This window comes from Natrix helvetica (genome assembly GCF_964273705.1).
Source record: "Natrix helvetica genome assembly, chromosome: Z".
NCBI classification, from domain to species: Eukaryota; Metazoa; Chordata; class Lepidosauria; order Squamata; family Natricidae; genus Natrix; species Natrix helvetica.
Window position 1 is genome coordinate 2,094,921 of NC_138554.1, and position 23,301 is coordinate 2,118,221.

The window sequence follows — 23,301 nt, forward strand, 5'->3', positions numbered from 1 at the left end:
GCTGGTCAGAAAGTTGCAAAAGGTACTCACTTGTCCCCAGGACACTGCAGCCGTCATAAATATGAGTCAGTTGCTGAGCATCTGGATTTTGCTCATGCGACCATGGGGGTGCATCAAGAGTCACAGGTGTTTCAAAGGATCCCAGTGGTCACTATTTTCAGTGTTGTCATAACCTCGGATGATCCCTAAAGGAATGGTCGTCAAAGTCTACCCGTGATAACTCTGGATTCAAAATGCAGGTTAAAACCGCACTAAGAGTTTCTAGTCCATAGTGATCCCGAGATACAGCTTGTGTTAGGAAGGCCTGTGGCTTGAGATGTCTCTATTGGATCTCTAATGTGTTTTAAAACAGTGGGTCCTGCAAGATGAGTCTGGGTCTTCTGCTGATGTGCCCCCTTACGACCTGTTGACCTCAACTCCTGGCAGGCAGTTAGGTTGGCAAAGAGCCACAGTTGCCCACCCCTGCCTTAGAGGTTGGTAGTCGGAGAGAGGCCTCTAGGAGCTGTGGAGATCCAGGACTCAGATGCATGCAGACCCCCGGTCCCACAAGGCGGGGCGTGGGGGAACTTCTGTGGAGGGGCAGCCACTGTAAGAGAGCAGGAAAGACTCAAGGAGAATTAAGTCTTCCCCCGGGGATCAGGGAGTTTAACCCTCCTCCGTAAGTGTACAAGTGTGCTGATTGCAAGAGTGTGGTCTGAGGCTACTGGTGTCTCCCCAAGGGAACACTGGGCTTGCCTTCTGCCTCTGCATCCGTCTTCTTGCTTTCTGAGACCACCATTTACAAAGGGGAAAGTGTGGAAATGTGGTGGTCCAGCGTTGCACACACGACTGCCCACCTTGGGGGGGGGGGGGGGAGAGAACACGTGTTTCTGTTTGCAAAGCAACAGAGCAAACAAGAGTTGCTGGTCTGGACCTGGGGGTCTTCAGGGGTGGCATTCTGCTCTACTAGTCCCCTTTGGGGCCACCCTAGTTTGTTTCCTAATCCACTTCCTGTCGTCTCTTGCTCCAAAAACCAGTCAATCGGGGGCTGTGATTGATTCGGTTCCTAGAGAAAACTGCTGGCTGATTTGTGTTGGGGGGGGGGGCATAGAGAAGGGGGATGTTCTCTGAGTCTGCTAAGAGCAGATTGCCAAAGTCCCATCTGGGGGGATAGGCAGAGAACGCAGGGAAACGTCATCTATTACCCCAAAGAAGAAACGTTCTACTCTGTGACTTTAACAATGGAAGGGGGGGGGGGAGACCTTGACCTGGAAGGCCTGCTCTTGATCTGACTTGGCAGAAGGCTGTGACAGGAGCTTCTGTTCCTTCTCGGGTCAACTTTGGCAGCCGCCCAGCAACGAGGCCTCTGTCTCTGCCCTCTGGGTCTGCCCCCTCCCCCAGCCAGAGAGGGAGAGAGAGAGACAGGTGGGCATGGGTCCATTTCCACATAATGCTGGTAAGGCTGTGGCAACATCAGGCCAGCTGTCCTTTTTTCTCCCTCCTTGTTTGGCTCCTGTCTGCGACAGCTGTTAAAAGGGAAAAGAAGGGGGGGGAATCCTAAGTGTGGGTTGTGAAACAAGACTTGAAGGTCGAATATTATCTACAGTTCTGGCAGGCCCCATCACCCCCAGGGAGATTTTCACTTGTACCGAGAACAGATGGGATTGTTGCCATCCATCTTTTGGGGAGGGGGTGGGGGTGGGGGAATGCAACAATCACCCCTCCTAAGAAAGCCTAGGACCTGCTTTCCTTTTCCTTCCAGGGCTGCCTCTCCTCCCACCTGCTCCTGCCTTTAACCCTAGCAAACCCTTTCTTCTCCCATCGGACAGCTGCTTTGCAGAAGAGAAGCATTGGCTGGGGCTTCCTCCTTTTCTCCCCTCCCTCCTTCTGGCCTTTTGCTCCACAGGGGGAAAACGGGTCTTCCAAAAGGATTGTGCTCTGTGGCAGGTTTTGTCATCATCATCAACAACTAATATCCCCGTTATAAAAGAAAAGTACGTCGTTATTTCTCTGCATAGCAAGCTAATCAGCTAAACCAGGGAAACTGTTGGGCCCAGAAGTTTGTTCCAGGGAGAAAGTATGGTATTTTTACCAGCTGCTTAATAACCACAGAGCGCCTGGGCTTAAGGAGCCTGCTGGCAGTGGCAATTGAGGGATCAGGAATGCCTCGGGTATTTCAGATGCAATTGCACAGGCAGCTTAAGCCGGGCGAGGTCTGCAGGGCTGTGGTAGAGGGAGCTTCTCCAGCCGAGCTGTTAAGCCATGTGGGCCCTTGGAGAGCGTGACCTGGAATCACCGGCTGCAGAAGGCCTGGCGGGAGCGTTTAGCGCACTTAACATCCAACCTTCACAAGCAGCTGGAAAGTTATGGCAAGTTTTAAAGGACTGGGCCAAGAGGTCTGGACCTGGAGGCTAAAATCTGGCAGGAGGTGCTGACCTCACGGGATGGATTTGTGACAAGAGGCTGCTCTCTGTGTGATCTTTTGCACGCTGTGCAAGTGTGTCCCGTTCCTCCAGGTTCTCCTTCCATGCTTGAGCAATTGTCAGGGGGGAGGCCTTTGAACACCCCCATGTGCACAACAGGGCAGCAACAGTTCCCTGAAGGGAAGGGCCGGCCTACGATGTGAAGAGGGCCACGTCTTTGGGCCTTTGGAAAGCCAGCCAAGGGGCAGCGTGCTGGGGATAAACGGGTGAAATAAAGGCCATGCGCCGGATCCCTTGATGGGATTCCTGGCATTTGGGACCTCCAAAGGCAGGTGTGCAAAGGAGGACCTTTTCTCCCTTCTCGTCCCTCGCCTTGGACAGGGAGGACCTAAGGGATTGGGCCGGGTTCAGAAAATTGTGGCTTGAACCGATGGGCGAGATGAAGCTCGGAGCTGGTGAAACATCAAATTCAGATGCTGCCGTGCCGATTCAGGCTCCCCCTCTTTCCAGGAGGAAGGGGAGTGATGGTACGTACACTAGAAAGCACATTTCTCAGTCAAAGACTTTGATAGCGTGAAACCTCAAATGCTCTTCTGGAGCACTGGCTTCCAGCATTGCCAGGGAAATGTTTCAACATGAATGAATGGGATTGGCGCCCACTGGCTCCTGGAGGGCTTCAGAGGGTGTTGCGTTAAATGTAAAAGCCACACGGGGGATAACATTCATTTGGCAAACGGTGTCTCCTGCAGGCACAGTTACTCCTCTGTGGACATTTATAACTGGTCTACAGGGGGGAGAAAGCTTAGACTGAGCTTAAGAGTCATAAAAAGAGACAAGAAAAGGTGCTCTGTGATATTTACAGGGGCCTACCTTTTTTTGTCCAATAAAGAGGCTCTTCCCATCCCAGCCAACCAACTGAAGCGAAGGTCCTAGTCTGGATATCATGAAGGGTGATACGGCAGGAATTTAAATATATATGCATATAAAAAAGCTGTACCAATACTGACAAGGTTTTTTTTTTCTGGGCTGTTTGGCCTCATTTTGTACTTTTAGAAAATTGCAGAGGGGGAAAATCTGCAAACGCATAGTCCTCAGAAGTAAATTTGGAGTGCATTTTTGCCACCGCGTCCAGCACGCTACAAAATACTCTGTGTGCTGAAACAGGACTCTTGCTCTGTGGTCCAGTTTCAATAAAGTTGGAATACTTTGAATAAGCCTCATTGTTTCCAGATTTATTATTCTAAGAATCTCCATTTTACATGGGATTACCCTGAGCGAAGGAACATTGTGCTTGTAGATGATTGTTCTGTAAGATCTCTATCCAGCACCGAGCCCTTCTGGGTTTGGAGTATTTTCTTTTTCTAGCTGGAATCCAAGAACCAGGGAGGCTTGGACAAGGACCCCTCTGCCACAAAGGCTGTTAAAGCAGATTTTAAACATTAACACCAATGTGCACCTCGCAGAAACCCTGAGGCTCATAATAGTAGGATCACTCGGCTGTGTTTGCACAATAGGCTTGCCCTGGTTTACTCAATCGGTCCGGTTTTCTGGGTTGGTACACCAAACTTACCAGAAGGGGCTGGATTAATACACGACAAGCTAAAATGTGGCCAACTGACCTATCATTGACAGCGACACGTGGACCCAGGCATAAAATAATTTGAATTTTACCTATCTGAAAGACTACAGAAACAAAACAGGCATGTTAAATCACACTTAAGTTTTTAAATGACCGCGTGAAACAAATTCAAGTAGGGAGAACGTAGCAAAGTTAGCACTCTTTGTGCTCCACAAGTATACTTGAATTTATAGCAGGTTTCTGCCACATAGAGATGGGCCTATTCATTTAAGATGGTACATTTGGCAGGACCAGAGCCCTAGCACACATTTCACTCAGAATATAAGGTTGACCCAAAGCTTGCCCAACGAAGACGCTTCACAGTTCAGTGTTTACTCAGAAATAAATCCCAGTGGTTGTGGAGAGTTGGTCAATGGCTTTATTTTCCTTTCAGGAACATGGTAAGGTCACAGTCCCCTTGAGATTTGTTTATCTGGTGGTGTGCAGCAGCAGTGCCACTAGAGACTTAGGGGCAGCCCCTGTTCCTTCCGTTTTCCTTTGTGGGGATGGTACTTACTTATAGGCAGTGGCCCAGGGCAAATCTGATGCTGTAATTCTCCGATATGCAGGAGACTTTCCATTCGCTACAATCTAAGAGCCAGACAGGAAGAGATGTAGGCCCTTTGCAACTTTCTTGTGAGGTTGGCGGGTAGATTCTTATTACAGATGGGTCTGTTAGCAGGTAAAGAGAAAGATGGAAAAAAGGCGTTTTAAACTCAAGCACACGTCTATTAGGTTTGACAGTAATAATGATGCTGTGTTCCTATTGTTAACTCATTTTGTCTCCATCTTAATTGTATGGGTTTTAGTTGTTTCCCCTGCTGTAAAAAATAGGGTAAGTGGTTTTCAGCCGTAATGGAACAATATCACAAAACAGTCCCAACAAGGGATGCATCAGAAACAAGGTGCTTTTTTGGGGGGAGAGAACCTTACCTTGGAGGCAAAAGTACATGGTTTAATTTTAGACACTCTTGAGTCACATGCAATAATTTAAGTGCCTCGAACTCCTTCCTGGATTGTGTCATGATCACCCCCAAATCCCTGTCAGTTTGGTGATGGCGGAAAGAAATACTTTGTAGTATTTGATCACATTAATTTAATTATGCCTTATAATTTATTTCTGTGGGGCATATCTAACACACTTAAGAGTAACCTGGCATTCAAATTTTATTAAATCTAATATAGCCTCTTTTAAATGCAAAACCTGACCAAAATCATATGCATGCATATTTGTGTCTGCCTGCCTGTATCAAAAGAATCTCATCTGGGAAAACAATAAAATCCCCTTTGTGAATGTGGACAAAAAAAAAAGATCTTTTAATGAATTGCAGTAATCAGGGAGGGTTTTTTTCTTCTTCTCTTCTTCCTTTCTTGCCCTAGAGGAAAAGGAGAAAAATAAGCCACTCCCTTCTGAAGTATTTAAAGTTAGAGAGAGAGAGAGAAAAGGGGGGAGGAAATAAAACTCCCCTATTCTTTTTTTTTCTCCTCTTGTGCTAGTAAAGCAACCATAAGCACACACCAAAGTCATGGGTCTGACTAGTATGGAACTAGTTAACCTTTAACAATTTTATGCTGATGTCATAACTGAGCATGAGTACTGATTAATCCAACCATTTCTCTCTTTCTCTCTCTTCCCTCTCCCCGTAAAAAATATTTTTATTGAGGGAGGTGGGGGTGGGGGGGGGAGAGCCTAAGGAGAGGAGGGGAAAAAAAAAAGAAAGAAATAATTTAGAGCAGCCATCTTTGTTTTATGCAGAAATCTTGTCAGGTTCCCCCCAGTGCCAGGAATGTCTAAAAATTGTTCATGACCACAGATCTTGGGCGATTGAAAAGAAAATATCACCACAGCAAGAAGAGGGGGAGGAAAAAAAACCTGCCTTGATCCTGATTATCTTTTCTTTTTTCTTCTTTTTCTTGGCTATTTTGTGTGCCTTTTCTTAAAAAAAAACTGGAGCTGATTCTGACTGCATTTTTTTAAATTTTTATTTTGAAAAGGAAGGGGGGGCATTTCTCTCTCTCTCTTTTTTTTGGAAGCTTAAGGAAGAGGGGGTTAAAATTAAGCCAGCCATTTTGGGTAAATATTTTTTTCCTCCCCCCCTTCTTCCTTTCTTCTCCCTTCCTTTCATGGGGGGCACCCCATTTTATCTTTTTTGTTTTTTACCTGGGGGGGGTGTTTGATTTTTTTAAAAAAGGAAAATAATTTAGAGGCGGCCATTTTTTGCTGCTTTTTTTTTTTTTTTTGCTCGGGTGGCAAAATATGATTTTCAACTCCCCACCTCAGAACTGAGGGACCCCCATTTTTTTTAAATCCCCCTCCCTTGCGCGGGCCCCCATTTTTAAAAAATTATTATTATTTCCTTCCTGAAGAGCGTCTGAGGAAGAAACCTTGAAAAGGAAGAAGAAAAGTTGTGAGGGAAAAGAAGAAGAAGAAGAAGAGTCCCGGCCATCGCATGGGACTTCTCCTCGCGCCCCCCTCCCCAATCACCCCCCATACGCCCACCGCCCCCATTTTTGGGGCGATTTTTTGGGGGAGGGCGGGGGGCGATGGTTTGAGGGGGGGTCGCTTTTGAGGGAGGGAGCGCGAGAGGCGGGGAAGGGGGGCCGCCGCCGCCCCCCCCTCCATCCCCACCCCACCCCGCCCGTCGGCTCGGCTCCGGTGTTCCCCCACCCATCGGCCACCCCCTCCTCCGGCACCACCATGGCTTCCCCTCTGAGGGAGGACGAGGAAGAGGAGGAGGAGATGGTGGTGTCCGAGCCGGAGGGGGAGGAAGACGAAGAAGAGGAGGAGGAAGAGGAGGAGGAGGAAGAAGACGAAGACGACGAAGAAGCAGCCGCCTCAGCCGCCGCCGCTAGGAACGACAGCCCGGGCGACATCTTCCCGCCCGCCGCCGCCGCCGCCTCAGCAGCAGCCGCAGTCGCCGTCGCCTCAGCGCAGGCGGAGGCTGCCCCGCTGACCCCCGCCGCCGCCTCCTCCTCCTCCTCCACGCCGGCCGCCGGAGGGACCCAAGCGCCGCCAGGTAAATAAACAAACGGCCATTTCGAGAGCTTTTTCCCGCCGCCGCCGCCCCCCCCTTCGTTTCCCCCGCGTGAGGGAAAAGAGCGAGCCCCCCCCCCAGAGAGGGAGAGAGAGAGAGAGAGAGGGTGAGGGGGGCGGGGCGGCTGTTGGTAAACAAGCAACGGCTTTCGAACGCCGCGGGGCCGGACGGGATGCCCGCGCGCCCAGCGCTGAGGGACCCCCCCCCGCGCGCGCGCGCCAACCCCCCTCCCTCCCTCCCGCCTTTTTTCTCTCTCGCGCGCGCTCTCGCTCTTCCTTTTACCTCCCCCCCCCCGCGGCTGGATTCCCGGAACAGCCCCCTCCCCCCCCCGCGCGCTTCTGTCTGTCTAATTCTCTCTGTGTCCATATAGTGGTGGTGGGGGGGAGGGGAGTGGGGACCTTGTGAGGCCAGCTAGACGCCTCTCGCAGGCGGCGGGTGGAAAAGCCCTCCTCGCTTGTGCGCCTGTGAGGGGGGAAGGGAAGGGAAAGGGAGGGGAGTGAGGGGTCACTGCCCCGTCATGAAGTGTGTGAGGGAAGGGAAGGGGGTGAGGGGATCATGGCCCTCAGGAAGGGGTCTGTGAGGGAGGGGAGAAAGGGGGTGAGGGGTCATTGCGCCCCCATGGGGTGAGGGAATCACTACTCCCCCTCCCCCCAAGGGGGTCTGTGAGGGAGAAGAGAGGGGTCATTGCTACCCCTGGAGTATGGGAAGGAGTGGGAGAAAGGATGAGGAGCCGTTGCCACCACAACCACCCCCATGGTGTGAGGGAGAGGGTGAGGGTATCACTGCCCAGAAGGGGTCTATGAGGGAGAAGAGAGGGGTCATTGCTACCCCTGGAGTATGTGAAGGAGGGGGAGAAAGGATGGGGGGCCGTTGCCACCACCACCACCCCCATGGTGTGAGGGAGAGGGTGAGGGTATCACTGCCCAGAAGGGGTCTATGAGGGAGAAGAGAGGGGTCATTGCTACCCCTGGAGTATGGGAAGGAGGGGGAGAAAGGATGAGGGGCCGTTGCCACCACCACCACCCCCATGGTGTGAGGGAGAGGGTGAGGGTATCACTACCCAGAAGGGGTCTATGAGGGAGAAGAGAGGGGTCATTGCTCCCCCTGGAGTATGTGAAGGAGGGGGAGAAAGGATGAGGGGCCGTTGCCACCACCACCACCCCCATGGTGTGAGGGAGAGGGTGAGGGTATCACTACCCAGAAGGGGTCTATGAGGGAGAAGAGAGGGGTCATTGCTACCCCTGGAGTATGGGAAGGAGGGGGAGAAAGGATGAGGGGCCGTTGCCACCACCACCACCCCCATGGTGTGAGGGAGAGGGTGAGGGTATCACTACCCAGAAGGGGTCTATGAGGGAGAAGAGAGGGGTCATTGCTCCCCCTGGAGTATGTGAAGGAGGGGGAGAAAGGATGAGGGGGCGTTGCCACCACCACCACCCCCATGGTGTGAGGGAGAGGGTGAGGGTATCACTACCCAGAAGGGGTCTATGAGGGAGAAGAGAGGGGTCATTGCTACCCCTGGAGTATGGGAAGGAGGGGGAGAAAGGATGAGGGGCCGTTGCCACCACCACCACCCCCATGGTGTGAGGGAGAGGGTGAGGGTATCACTACCCAGAAGGGGTCTATGAGGGAGAAGAGAGGGGTCATTGCTACCCCTGGAGTATGGGAAGGAGGGGGAGAAAGGATGAGGGGCTGTTGCCACCACCACCACCCCCATGGTGTGAGGGAGAGGGTGAGGGTATCACTACCCAGAAGGGGTCTATGAGGGAGAAGAGAGGGGTCATTGCTACCCCTGGAGTATGTGAAGGAGGGGGGGAAAGGATGAGGGGCCGTTGCTACCCCCACCCCCACCCCCATGGTGTGAGGGAGAGGGTGAGGGTATCACTGCCCAGAAGGGGTCTATGAGGGAGGGGAGAGGGTGTCATTGCCCTCCTGATGAGGTCTGTGAGGGAGGGGAGGTGAAAGGGGGAGAGGGGTCATTCCTCCCCCCCCCATGGTGTGAGGGAGGGGGTGAGGGAGTCACTGCCCCACCCAAGGGGTCTGTGAGGGAGGGGAGAGGAAAGGGGGAGAGGGGAACATTGCACACCCCACATGGAGTGTGTGAGGGAGGGGAAGGGTGAGGGGATCATTGCTGTCCTGAAGGGATCTGTGAGGGAGGGGGGGAAAGGGGGTGAGTGAGGGGTCATTGCTACCCCCCAATGGTGAGGGAGGAGGTGAGGAGATCACTGCTCCCTCAAGGGATCTGTAAGGCAGGGGAGAGGAGAGGGGGAGAGGGGTCATTGCTCTCCCCATGGAGTGTGTGAGGGAGAGGAGGGGATCATCGCCCCCCAAGGGGTGTGTGAAGGAGGGGAAGTGAATGTGGGAGAGGGAATCATTGCCCTCCCCCTCCATGGTGTCTGGGGGTGTCCCTCCCCATTGAGGGATGGAGAAAAAGGGGTCCCTTGGGGCTATCTGGGGGTCCATTTCCTGGTGGGGAGAGCTCCCCATTGAGAGATGGGGGAAAATGGGTCACAGTGTATAAATGGAAAAGTAGTGTGTGTGCTGGGATGGCTGGGCACTTTTGAGGGGAGGGCAGAGGATGGAGGGGTGCCTGCTAGGAAATGGGGGGTGAGGTGATCTCTTGAGGGAAGAGGGAGAGGCGATGACCGTCCCTCCCCCAGTCAAAGTGTCTGGGGACTCACCTTCAGGGCCCATGTGGAGGTGGCACCCATTGTGGGGTGGGGGAAAAAGGGAGCCATATAAGTAGAAAAGGGGGGGCTGGGGTGACAGGGCACTTGAGAGGCCTGTTTGACATGCCGTAGGAAAGAGGGATGTCAGGGTGGGAGTGTCAGGGTGTCTCTGGTGTTTGAGGGGATCATTGCTCCCCTTCACAGTGTCTGGCAGAAGTGGGGGTACTGGGGTGACTGGGCATTTGAGGGCTCTTGGCCTGGTTTTGACATCCCATAGGTTGCAGGAAAGGTTGCCTGTCAGGGAGGGGGGCTGAGGCTGTCTGAGGGAGGGGTAGGGGGAACCACTGCCCCCAACTCACAGTATCTGGGGGCTCGTCTCCTGGGCCTGATGGGGATAGCTCTCATTGCAGGAGGGGGTTGGCCATCCATGGGGGGAGGGGAGGAAAATCAGAGGTCATCTGGGGGTGTATAACTAGGAAAGGGGGTGCTGGAAGGATGGCTGGACATTGGAGATCTCTGGCCATGTTTTGCCACCCTACCGGGCAGGAAGAATCCCACTACAGGCTGATATGTGGGGGATGAGCAAGGGTTTCTTACGGAGCTGTGCCCTACTGAACTTGGCCAGAATTCCCTTGACCTGGGCTGGCTGTCCAGTTTATTATGGTCATCTTTTCCTTGCCAGTCCTGGAGATTTAAGGCCTCTGGCCAAGACTTTGCAGTGACCGCAAGAGGAAGAGTTCCGAAATCCAAACACCAGATAAAAATGAATAAAAACCTACCTCCCATACAGGTGTGTATCCTTAAAAGGCCTAACAGGTGTCCGAATCCGATTCACATGAAAAGAGTTTTGTTTTAAGACTTGGCCAAATATATATATATATATATATATATATAAATATCCTGTGGTCCATCAGGAGTCAGAAGGCAAGCCCATCTGCTCTTTAGAGTAAAAGAGCCTGCCAAAAGGAAAGATTGAGAGGTTCGGAGCCAAACGGGCAGTGCTAGGCCAAGCCTCATAAAAAGAGTAAAAGTCAGCGTGAAAATAATAACCCTTCGAAAACTTTTAAAGGCCGCAATTTTCAAATTGCGTGTTTGGGTAACTATTTTGCCTGTGAAAAGGGTGCAAAAGGGAAATTAATTGAAATTTGTTCAGACAATGTTAGAAGTGATTTCTGGTAGTTCCACTAAAGATATGAAATATATAGATTATAGAGAGTGTCTTCCCTGCAGATATTTAGCAAGGAAATCTACTTATTCTCTTGCTTCTAGTTTTAAGGATAAAGTCAACTTCATGATGTGGTGGCTCAGTAGCTAAGACCCTGAACTTGTCGATCGGAAAGGTCAGCAGTTTGGCGGTTCAAAGCTGTAGCGCCGCATAAGGGAGTGAGCTCCTGTTACTTGTCCCAGCTTCTGCCAACATAGCAGTTCGAAAGCAGGTAAAAAATGCAAGTAAAAAAATAGGAACCCCCGTTGGTGGGAAGGTAACTGTTAGTAACAGTTGTTAAGTGAATCTGGCTTTCTTTTGACCTTGCTTGTCCGAAGGTCGCAAAAGGAGCTCACATGGGTCACTATGGTCATAAATATGAGTTGGCAAGAGCCTGAATTTTGATCACATGACCACGGGCAGGTCCCACTTGGCGACGGTGTGAAAAATGGTCATGTGTCACTTTTTTCAGTGGTGGTGTAACTTTGAATGGTCCCTAAATGAATGATTGTAAGTCGAGGTCTACCTGTATTGTGCGATGTGCTTCTTTATTATCTGTCTGCCGGGGTGGCGTTACACTGTCACGGGTAGGCAGTGCCATTCTCCTCTCCCCCCCTTCTTTTTTTATAACACACGGTTAGCTTACAGAAATGGTTGGCTTATCGATTTGTTGTTTGGTTGATGGCTAGAAAAGTCACCAGGGTAGCTTTCCCGATTACAGCCCCCGCGGAAGGCTAGCGCCTTGATGCGTATCCGTCTGGGTGTGTATATAAATATATATACACACACGCTAATGTGGATGTGCCAGACAACACGTTGATTATTTAATTATCTGTACATTGATGGGCTCTTCCCACGTGGCTTTAGCTGGGCCCTGTGACTGGCAGGCACCCATAGGAGGGGGCTCTTCAAAAGAGGAGAAATGGATTGCCCCTTCCCAGTTGTCCTGCCTTTGATTTAATGGTGGGCCTCCATAGATAATTCGCCACGGGATCCTATAGACTTACCAGAAGCTGATCTATAGCGTTGTAGTCTCCCCTTCTTTCCTTGGGTTGTTGGGTCATGGATGGCATCCATCGTTCCAGACTCTGGAAGAAAACCTGCGCTCAGAATTTAAAATAAAAATAAAAAATCTGTATTTAGCAGTAGATCTTTTGCGACAAGTTGGTGTTGCGGCTGGCAAGGGCCCCCCTTCCTTGTTGGCGACGTTTCCATTCTACAATCCAGTCTCTATTATGTATTGGGTCTCTCTTGTTTCCTGGAATGAAAGCAGAAACTCTTAACGTAACTCCTAAAACACAAATCCGAAACACCGTGTAAATTAGGTAGCAGTTCCGGTAACTGGTGGGATGACTCTGCTGGGTCCCCCATTATCCGGCAGTGTATTGGGCTTCCTTGTTCGTAATGCTTAGCACTTTCCAACCGCTGATCTCGCTGTAGAAGCAAATGATAAATGCAAACTTTTACATTTTGGTCTTTTTTTTAAAAAAAAGAAAGAAACCTCAGTCCTTCGATCATGTTTTATAATGGCTTCTTAGTGGCCTGCCTCTAGGGGAAGTGCGATTATTGCTGAGACCACTCAAGCACAAGGACTGAGAATGGAGGGAGGTAGGATGCAAGCCATAAGAAGGGATGTGTTAGGGTACTAAAGTATAAAGGGACTTAGAAAAAGACTTGAAAAAAAAGGGGGGAGGGATTTTGGCCCTCTCAGGAGGAAAAAAAAGGAAGGGGGGGGGGCTGCTGCTGAGAGAAGATGGAAGGATAGGAACAGGCGATGAGGAAAAATAAGAACTTTTTCAGTCTGTAGAGATTCTCCGTCCTCCAGATCATGGTTGTCCCAAAGGTGTTTTTTTTCAGGAGGCAATCTTGTTTTTTTCTTTTGAAGCTTCTCATCCACGAAGCTTCTTCAGCTCTGACAGGATAGTGGATAAAAACTAATAGGACGGATCAACCCTTCCTTTCCCCACCGTCCTGTCAGAAGCTGAAGAAGCTTCTTGGATGAGAAGCGCAACGTCTTCAAAAGAAAAAAAAAACCCAAGAGAGTCCAGTGGCCTCCTGAAAAAAAGGCACCACTGGGAGCTTTTCAGTCCCGTCTCTGCCACGGTGTGCAACCTCAGCTGGACAGTTGACCTAAGGAAGGGAGGACGACCTCGATAGCCAGTAAAGCGAGGATTGAGGGCTAGCAGGAATGGCTTTTATGTCTCCAGGCCAGGCCAGTTACATCGATCGAAGAGCCCTTGGAGATCCCATCGCTGTGTTTTGGGGGAAGTCATGGGAGTGGGCATAGCAGCATCAGAGGATTAGACTGGGCAAATGTTATTCTCATTCCCAACACGGGGAAAAAAGAGCCAGCTGTCTCTGCCCTCGTCTGCTTGTTGACACCAGGCGAAACTCAGATTATGAAGGTGTTCAATTGTGAATATTTAGGAAACAGTGCAGGCATTTATCAAGCTAAAGTCTACTAGTTTAGCTGGCCGTAGGGATGGTTCTTAGAAAGAGAGGATGGCAAAAGAAGGATCTGCAATGCTCAAAGTTGGTTGAAAAAAAGTATACCCAGCGAATCCCGGTAATGCTCGATTTAGGGTGCAACAGTTGAGCCCAACATTTCTGAATGTCGCTAATTGAGTTTTGCCCCATTTGACAATGTTGTTAAGTGAATCACTGCAGCGGTTAAGTTAGTAACCCAGTTGTTAAATGAATCCGGCTCCCCCGTGGACTTTGGCTTGTCAGAAGGTCACTAAAGGGGAATCGCGTGACCCCGGGACACAGCAACCGTCATAACTACGAGTCAGTTGCTGAGCGTCTGAATTTTGAGCACGACACCCCGGGGATGCTGCAATGGTCCCAAGTGTGAAAAATGGTTGTAAATCCCTTTTTTCACAGGTGTAGCTTTTGAACGGTCACTAAAGGAGTGGTTGTAAGTCAAGGGCTTACCTGTACAGGTGACTGGATCAGGCTCCAAGGAGGGATTGAGTGGGGCTCGGTCCTAGATTCTTTGCTGCTCAACATATTTGTTGGTGAGTTAGAAAATTCCAAATTTTCAGATGACACAAAACGTGTGTGGGGTGTGGGTGTGTGTGTGAGGGGGTGGCAAGCATCTTAAAGGACCCCATCGAGATTTGGGAAGGCCTTGTTAAGCAGGAGTAGTGAGACAATCCACCAAGTGAATTTGAACAGGGGCAAACATAAAATCCTACATTTAGGAAAGAGGAAAGGCCCGAGTATGAGTTTATGAAAGTAGAGCTGGTGCCAAAAATGAGTTTTAGGAATCGGATTCTTTTTTGTGAACAGAATCGGGGTGTTAAGAGACTTCTACGCGCAATAGGGGATGCTTTACGCTGCTTAAAAGTTTTCCCTCCCTTTGGTTTATGAAAGTAAAAAAGCTACATTAAGTCTGTAATATTTTGACGTACGGTAGTGTATTCGGAAAGAACGAAATGCCCGTTTTGTGGTGGTTGCGTTATGTGCTTTGCAACTTTGCCCCCGTCACTGCTGTTGGGGCCATGAAATCTTACCTGCTAAGCAGCGAAACTTCTGACTGACTTCTCTAGATTGTGAGATTGTGTCCCTGGCTCCTCTGAAGCTAAGAGAGCTAGTTATTTCTTTGTTAGATTTCGATCCTGCCTTTTTGCTTGTGAGGTGCGCAAGATGTTTGCCCCCCTCCCATTTCCCCCCATCAACAGCAACCTTGTGAAGTAGGATGGGATGAGAGGGAGCGGGATTGCCCCAAAGCCGCTCAGGGAGCTTCCAAAAATTTGTGGAGAGGGGCAGCTTGAGCCTGCATCTATGACATGGCCCATAGAGGGGAAATTGGGGCTTTGAATTTAGCCCCAAAGCTGCGTTTTACTATCTCCCAAGGGAGGAGATGATTTTAAGGCATTGTCTGCTTCAACTGGAGTCACTTGCTGGCCTCATCCTGGAAACGTCATCGTTTATTTTAGTCGGTTTTTGAAGCTGCCTCTCAGGTGGCAGGTCCCGCGGGCAAATTAGGAGGCTATAGAAATATGCAAAGAGTGGCTAAAACTTTTTGAGGAAGGGGGTGGGATAAGGAAGGCGAGGACAATAGAAAGAAAGGGAAGAGGGAAGGGCAATGGAAAAGAGGAAAGAAAAGGAAAGACGAAAGAGGGAGGGAAAGGAAGAAAAGGAAAAGGGAAATAGGAAAGGGGAAAGGAAAGAGGGAAGGGGGTGGAAGAGGGCCAAGAAGCAGAGCCTCTCTAAGGGATGGCACTTCAGAAGAAAGAAAGTTGGTATAAGAGGAGAGAGAGAAGGCGGAGTAAGGCCCCTGGGCAAAGGGTGGACGGGACCTGAGAGGAGATTTTCTTTTTTAAAAAAGTGCCCGCCAGTGTTTTAAACAAATTGCAGGCGGCCCCAACACAGCCCTAGAGACACTTAAAACTGGCCTCTGCTCCGATTTTTCCCAAGCTGCCACTTAATTCTGGACACTCCTTTTCCCTCTGCGGTCTCTTGCCTCCCCACCCCAGCATGTACATCTCTTGCCCCTCCCTCCTTCGCAATGCCCAAAGGCCTGGGAATCCCGGTGCCCTGACCTCACCCAGCTCGTAAGGGCAGAGTTTGCAAACCGGCGGGGGTGGGAGGGTCTGTCATTCCCCCCCCCCCCCCCCCCCGGCAGGGCTCCTTGTCAAGGGATGCTCTTGTGGTCTGCTAACCGCCTGGAAGACAAACACCCCCCCCTGCTCCCCCCCCTTTCCTGTTCTCAGCAACAGGCTGGAATTGACAGCTGGCTGTCAGGCTCCTTTCGAAAGCCCCTCGGCTGCTTTCCTCTTCCCCTTCGACGGTGGTGGAGAAGGCGCAGAGTTTAGAAAGGTCCCAGCTCGCTTCCCCCCCCCCCCATGCACGCAATGGGACAGATTTTTGAAGACAAAATCGAGCCTTCCCTTCCCCCCTCCATCCATAAATCTTCCCTGTGTCACCAAATAGGCATTTCCCCCCCCCACTTCTCCTTACCCTTCCCTTCCCCTGCACGACTTTTTTTTTTAAAAAAAATATGTATTTATCCTCACGATTAAGATTTCTCACTAATGGAAATGGCTGTTATTCTCTCCGCCATTAACTGTCATAGATAAAAAAGGCCCCGTTCTTTTATTATTATCATCAGTTATTTTGCTTTTCAAATTGGCTGCCCAGTTTTTCTCCCCCCCCCTCTTCCTTTTTAGTATTAACTTGAAACACATAAAACGCTGTTTGTCTAAGTAGGCTTGGTTTATTATAATTTGCAGTTATGGCTACTCATCTGCATTCCTTCTCTCTCTCTCTCTCTCTCTCCCCCCTCCCCTTCCCATTTCCTCCCCAAATCCTTTGTTAGCTTTATATAATATATATTTTCAAGGTAGGGAGTAGAAATATCACGTGTGTGGAAAATTCTAGTTGATTGCCTGCCAAATATAAGAATCTTCTGCGCATGTGTGCCAATATTATGATTAGAAATGGGGGGTGGGGGTGGGGGTGGAGAAGCAGGGGGAGCAAGAAAGCGTGGAAGAAGTAGGCAGAAAAAAAAAAGATTGATAGATGAATTAGAAATTGACAAGAGTTGTGGGGGAGGGGGCGTCTGGTTTAAAAACCCTATCCTGATGTATTTCGGGGGCCCCTCCTCTGCTATTTGTCAATCCCATCCCATCAGAAGCGGAAGGAAGGTGGCGTTGTAAGAGGGGGAAATGCAACAAGGTGAAGCTTCTTTGGAGGATTCAAGAGATAAATGTTGTATTGTCAGAAGGAGCTAGGGTTGGGCCAGAGGCAAAAAATAATAATATGTAATATGGGGAAAGGGGGAGGGAGGGGAAGTGGAGGATGGTGGTGGGGTGGAATGTCATCCTTGCACCCCTTATTCATGAAGTTGAACGGGTTTTTTGTTTTCTTTTTTGTTGGAGTCGAGAAGGGGGCGACAAGCTTCCATTTATCTGCAAGATGCTTTGTTGTGTGTGTGCGTGTGTGTGTGTGTGTGTGTGTGGCTTTTTTTTATAACAGCATAATAATACTTGCTTGGCTGAGCAAGGATTGTATTGTAAATGCTTCCCATGCGTCCTCTCCCCTCCCCCTTTCTCCCTTCCCCATTTGAGAGGATGCCTGCAATGGAGCATTGGTTAAGCCCAATGCCTGCCTGAACCCCTGCTTTTAATCGGGGAGGGGGGGGAATAGATTATCCCCCCCCCAATTGCCTTGTGAGCAGAAAAGCAAGCCCCTGTGGCAAGGGGGAGAGCCCACGCGTCGTATCTCGGCTCTTTGACAAAGAGAGGAGGGTGGGCGTGTGTGTGTGGGGGAAAGAGAACCGGGTCTGAAATAGGACCAGGGGATTGGGCACACAATGCCAGTGTCTACCCGCAGGCCCGATTTAGGAGTCTATTTTAGAGTTTGGCAGGCTTTTTCGACGGAGGGAGGCTGGCGTTGGTTGGCAGGAGCGAAGCCGTTGGGATATAAAGCGATCAGGTTGGGTCGAAAAAGGCTGGATGGGTACCAAGACCCGTCACTCGCTCTGGGCACAGCCTTCTCTTTCCCCTGCCCCACTCACGCCGCCTTCCTCCTCCCTCCTCCTCCTCCTCCTGCCCGCCTTCCTCCCATCTGTTTAATCTTTTGACCCGAAGGGACTCCCCCTGCGGGAGCACTTTAGCCTCCCGCCGTCCCGTTTAGCCTGCGACCTCTTCGGCAGTGCGGTTGGCGCGGGGAGCCAATTAGTGCCAGCTGTGATTTATACAGGAGCTTCTGTGTGTGTCCTGTGGGTTAGGGAGGCAGGGTGGAAGGAACAGGAGCGGTTGGCGATGGAGGGGCGGGCAAGGGCAAGGCGTAAGACACCCCCCCTCCCCTCCGACAACACATTGTGTTGTAGGTCATCCAGCAGACACGGGGTGGCAGCGACTCCCAGCTGCCCTGATGGTCTCTCTGTCGCAGCGTTGAAGGCTTTTATTTTTGTACTTCCTGTGCCGTCTGTCTGGGCTGGGACTCATCCATCACTGCCAATTGCAGGGATTTATCTGGAAGGGGGCTAGTCTGGGCTGCCAGCGTGGGCCAGATCCAGCCATTAAGCACCGCATGACGTGACTTTGAGACGCCCCCCCCCCACCCCCCGGGAAGCGAAGCCAGGAAACGTCCCTGGTGACTTTGTGACAACCCTTTGGGGAGGGAAGACTCTTTTAAATTGCAAAAGACATCGAAAAGTCTGTTTGTGGTGCTTTTTGGGGGGTGGGGGGGGTGGGAGAGTGACTTTGGAGCCTCGATGTATTGATCCTCGCGGGGGTCTGCTGTGCGAGGGGAACGGTGACGGCGGCCTCCTTCCAACCGAACGGATCAGGAAGCCGCCCCACGCGCTCATTTTTCTCTGAGGGGGGTTGTAAGTTAAGGATGAAAATACTTAAAGAAGTTGATATAGGGTCCCTCCTGCTTGAGCAGGGGGTTGGACTAGAACACCTCCAAGATCCCTTCGATCCCTTCCAGCTCTATTCTGATTGCATATTTGTCTGAAATAGTATATAGGGCCTCCTGCTTGAGCAGGGGGTTGGACTAGAAGACCTCCAAGATCCCTTCGATCCCTTCCAGCTCTATTCTGATTGCATATTTGTCTGAAATAGTATATAGGGCCTCCTGCTTGAGCAGGGGGTTGGACTAGAAGACCTCCAAGGTTCCTTCCAGCTCTATTCTGATTGCATATTTGTCTGAAATAGTATATAGGGCCTCCTGCTTGAGCAGGGGGTTGGACTAGAAGACCTCCAAGGTTCCTTCCAGCTCTATTCTGATTGCATATTTGTCTGAAATAGTATACAGGGCCTCCTGCTTGAGCAGGGGGTTGGACTAGAAGACCTCCAAGGTCCCTTTTCAGTTACATATTTGTTTGAAATGGCCTAGGGCCTCCTGCTTGAGCAGGGGGTTAGACTGTAAGGTCCCTTCCAGCTCTATTCTGATTGAGTCATTGATTGAAATAGAGGCAGTCCTTGACTTACAACGTTGGTTTAGTGACCGGAATTGACAACGGCACTGAGAAAAGTGGCTTTTATGACCGTTCTCCCACACCTGCGATCCTTGCAGTGTCCCCACAGTCCTGTGACCATAATTGAGGCAGCTGGCAACTGGCTCCGGTTTCGGACGGTTGTAGCGTTTCCTGGGGGGTCACGGGATCCCCTTCTGCAACCTCCTGACCCACAAAGTCAATGGGGAAGCCAGATTCACTTAGCGACCGTGTGACTAACTTCACTTAACCACCGTGGCAAGAAAGCTTGTAAAAAGAGGCAAAATCTGCTTAGCAATGTTCTTGCTGAACAATGGAAATGTTTGATTCCGATGAGGTCGTAAGTCGAGGACTGCATGTGTCTTTATGTCAAATAGATTCTTTTACTACCAGGCAACACAATGGGGACAGAACTGGTTTTTCTTTCTTTCTTGATAGTTGGTGGTAACTCAGATTGCCGGGATTCAGTGCTGAATTTTGGGGCCACGATCCCCAATATTTTGGGGGCTGCAGGAGAAGAGTTTGATCACCTTGACAAGGTGATCAGTTCCTGATTCAAAGAACGGGACGTGCAATTTAAAATGCGAAATAAAAGTTGGGACTTTTGAGCCTTCCTGGTACGTAACTTTCTGGGTTTGAATTAGAGTTAAAATTAGAATCACAGAGTTGGAAGGGGCCTTGCAGGTCTTCTAGTCCAACCCCCTTGTCAGGGAGGAAACCCTAGACCATTCCAGACAAATGGTTCTCCAAACTCTTCTTAAAACCTTCCAGTGATGAAGCACCCACAACCTCTGGTGGCAGGCTGTTCCACTGGTTAATTATCCTCACTGTTAGGAAGTTTCTCCTTCATTCCAGCTTGCTTCTCTTTGGAGAATAGCTCGACTCCCTCTTCTTTGGGGCAGCTCCTTAAATATTGGAAGACTGCTATAATGTCACCCTGAGTCCTTCTCTTCATTAAACTAGACAGCCCCAGTTCCATCAACCATGGTTTCCTGCCTAAGCAGGGGGTTGGACTAGAAGACCTCCAAGGTCCCTTCTAACTCATTCTATTCCATTCTGTTCCGTTCCGTTCTATTATATGGGCATTAAGATCTCTTTTATGCTCAACTGATGGAGTAGAGATGAGATGGGATCCTTCTCATTTTGGGCTGATTACAGATGGGTCTTTGCTTCGTTTAGATTCTAGATCGGGATCTCCAAACTTGGCAACTTGTGGACTTCAACTCCCAGAATTCCCCAGCCGGCATGGGGGAAGCCTGGGAATTGAAGTCCACAAGTCTTTCAAAGTTTGCCAAGTTTGGAAACCCCTATTCTAAATTAAGACTTGTGTAGTAATTTTACACGAGATATATAAATAGAATATATCTGCTGAACAAAACTCTGCATTAGCAACAGGAAGAGCATCCGGCCATTAAAACACTGCTAGCTCTGCTCAGTTGCCCAGACTCCATCCCGCAAGGGATTATGGCGTCGTTAAATGAAGATGATGATGATATAAATAGTCCTCAATTTATGACTGGTTGTTTAATGAACGTTTGGGTTCATGGCTCAGAAAGGATGATTTTAGGCTTGTAAAGCGTTCCTCATCCTTAAAATCACACACACACACACACACACACACACACACACACACACACACGGACATGACCCCATGTTTGTTGCTTGGCGACCAGTTTCACATTTACGATTTTTGCAGTATCCCACAGCCCCGTAACTCCCATTTGTGATGCTCTTTTGCCAGTTTCTGACATTTCGGAGAATAGGTTCACACTTAACGACTGTGTGATTTGCTTAACTACTCTGTGCCTCGGACTTATGACTTTTGATTCTCTTAACGACCTCTGTAAAAAAAATGGGTCCAGTCATATGGTCGCCTCAACTTTTAAATGCCTTTGCCATGACGGCTTATGGCAGGATCTCCGGTCCCAACGGTAGTCATAAGTCAAGAACTACCTGTAGAAAGAATTCTGGCCGGCGTGTAATGGAGACCAGCGGTCATATTTCTCCTGTATATAATGTCATATTCCCCGCAGGCGGTGAATTAGCACATCAGGGCTTAGTCGTAATTTATCTTGCGTTCCAGTTTAACGCGGGAGATACCCAGGACTGTGATCAGCCGGTCCCTTGCTTTAAATCACTTAGGTAAATTAAATACAGCGTGATCTCATCCGTGGGTCGATTTCAACTCCCAGAATTCCCCAGCCGGCTTTCAAAACTCACTTTAACAACTTCTCTCGCTTAGCAATGGACATTTTGCGCTTGATTCTGGGTCGTAAGTCAAAGGGTTCTCCCCCCCCCCCCCCCCCCGAGGTAACTGGACTTGGTTTTTCCTTGAAGATGTTTCTCTTCTCATCCAAGAAGCTTCTTCAGCTCTGTCCTAAGTCAATGGAGATTCTCCATCATCCAGGGGATGGTGGTTCCAAAGATGCTTTTTCCAAAGGCAACTGAACTTTCGTGGGTTTTTTTTTTTGCTTGAAGAGGTTTCGCTTCTCATCCAAGAAGCGTCCTCGGTTCTGAATGAATGGTGGAGAATGGAAGGATTTATATTTATATAGGATGACGGCAAGGAATATAAATCCTTCCATTCTCCACCATTCGTTCAGAACTGAGGAAGCTTCTTGAATGAGAAGTGAAACCTCTTCAAGCAAAAACTTTAAAAAGTCCAGTTGCCTCTTGAAAAAGCACCTGATCACCAGCTGGACCATGAAAGGAGAAGGAGAGAACTAAAAGAAAAGTTAATTTTTATCTAGCATGCCATATTTGATTTTTAAAAAATTAATCTAGGTTTATTTACAGGTAGTCCTCGACTTAGCAACAGCTCATTTAGTGACCGTTCAAAGTTACAATAGTTATTATATTCACTCTCCTAGATATATATCTCTTATGAAATAATATCAGATTTCATTGTTTTTCTGGCTTTACCTTGTCTTTGTCCTGGCCAGGCTTTTTGGGAACACAGGCAGTCCTCGACTTACAACAGCTCACTTAGTGACCGTTCAAAGTGACAACAGCACTGAAAAAAAGGGACTTACAACCGTTTTCCCCACTTACGACCGTTGCAGCATCCTCTGTGGTCACGTGATCAAAATTGAGATGCTTGGCAACTGGTTCCTATTTATGACGGTCGCAGCATTCTGGGGTCACGCAATCCTCCTTTGTGACCAGCAAAGTCCATGGGGAAGCTGGATTCACTTAACAGCCGGGTTACTGATTAGTGTACATTCAAAGTGACAAATATTCTATTTTCTATTCTGTTCTATTTTCTATTCAGTGCTGTTCTATTAATATTCTATTCTGTTCTATTCATTTTCTATTCTATTCTATTCATTTTCTATTCTATTCTGCTCTGTTCTATTCATTTTCTATTCTGTTCTATTTTATATTCTGTTCTATTCTATTCTGCTCTTCTTTTCTATTCTTCCTCATTCTGTTCTGTTCTATTCTATTCCATTCTATTTTTCCTCATTCTATCCTGTCCTGTTCTATTCCAATTCTATTAATTCTGTTCGATTCTATATTCTGTTCTATTCCACTCCACGCCATTCTGTTCTATTCTGTTCTAAATTCGAACTGTGGTCCTATGTGAAGGACTGCCCTGTATTTCCAACGGATCAAAGCAGTGCCTGTGTCATGCCTGGTGATGGTGAACTCAGCCGTCGGCTTTTAAGAGTGTGTCACCTGGCTGTGCTCCCTTTGAACCTCGCCTCGAACCTGTCATGGGAATCGAACCTGAAAGACCCATCATGCAGAGAGAAGCCGTTTACCTTTGCGTGACTTTTCTGACTGCATGAAAAGCCAGACGTTCAGCCAAGGCAGCATGCGTGGTTTTCAGAGGTCTTGTTTGGATGGGTGGATAGGTAGGCAAAAAGATTGAATGGAGGCTTAAAGGTTTTCGGAGAAAGTCGCGGGCGCAAAACAGCACTTTAAAATCCAGCAATCATTTGTCTAAAACCGACGCGCCCCCTAAATGCCCGCGGGATGGTCAGCTGTCCCGTAAGGATCACGGTTGACTCGGCTGTTGAACCCAAATGGGAAAAGGGCCCCTGTCTGTCTCCCAGGAATTTGGAACATAGAATCCTAGGGCTAGAAGGGGCCTCAGAGGTCCTGTAGTCCAACCCCCTGTACAAGCCGGAGAACCTACGGGAGTATTCCTCAACTTACGACCACGATTGAGCCCCCTATTTCTGTCCCTAAGTGAGACAGCTGTTAGGTGAATTTTCCCTCATTTTACAACCTTTCCTGCCCAAGGTGTTAAATGAATCTCTGCCGTTGTCAGATGAGTGAAAAGGGTGTGAAGTGAACCTGTCTTCCTTTTGCTTGTCCGAAGGTTACAAAAGGGGATGATCACATGACCCCAGAACATCATAAACACGAGTCAGTTGCCAAGCGGCTGAATTTTGATCACGTGACCATGGGGACACCATG

General features: G+C 49.3%; 1 protein-coding gene across 1 annotated transcript in view; it reads left to right on the forward strand.

The window, feature by feature from the left end:
• Positions 1–5,823: 5,823 nt before the first annotated feature.
• Positions 5,824–23,301, forward strand: part of LOC309381418 (chromodomain-helicase-DNA-binding protein 3-like) — a 107,616-nt gene continuing 90,138 nt past the window's right edge. The window contains 1 exon segment of the mRNA XM_081932382.1: positions 5,824–7,037. Coding sequence (XP_081788508.1) covers positions 6,719–7,037 — 319 coding nt within the window. The 5' untranslated portion in view covers positions 5,824–6,718.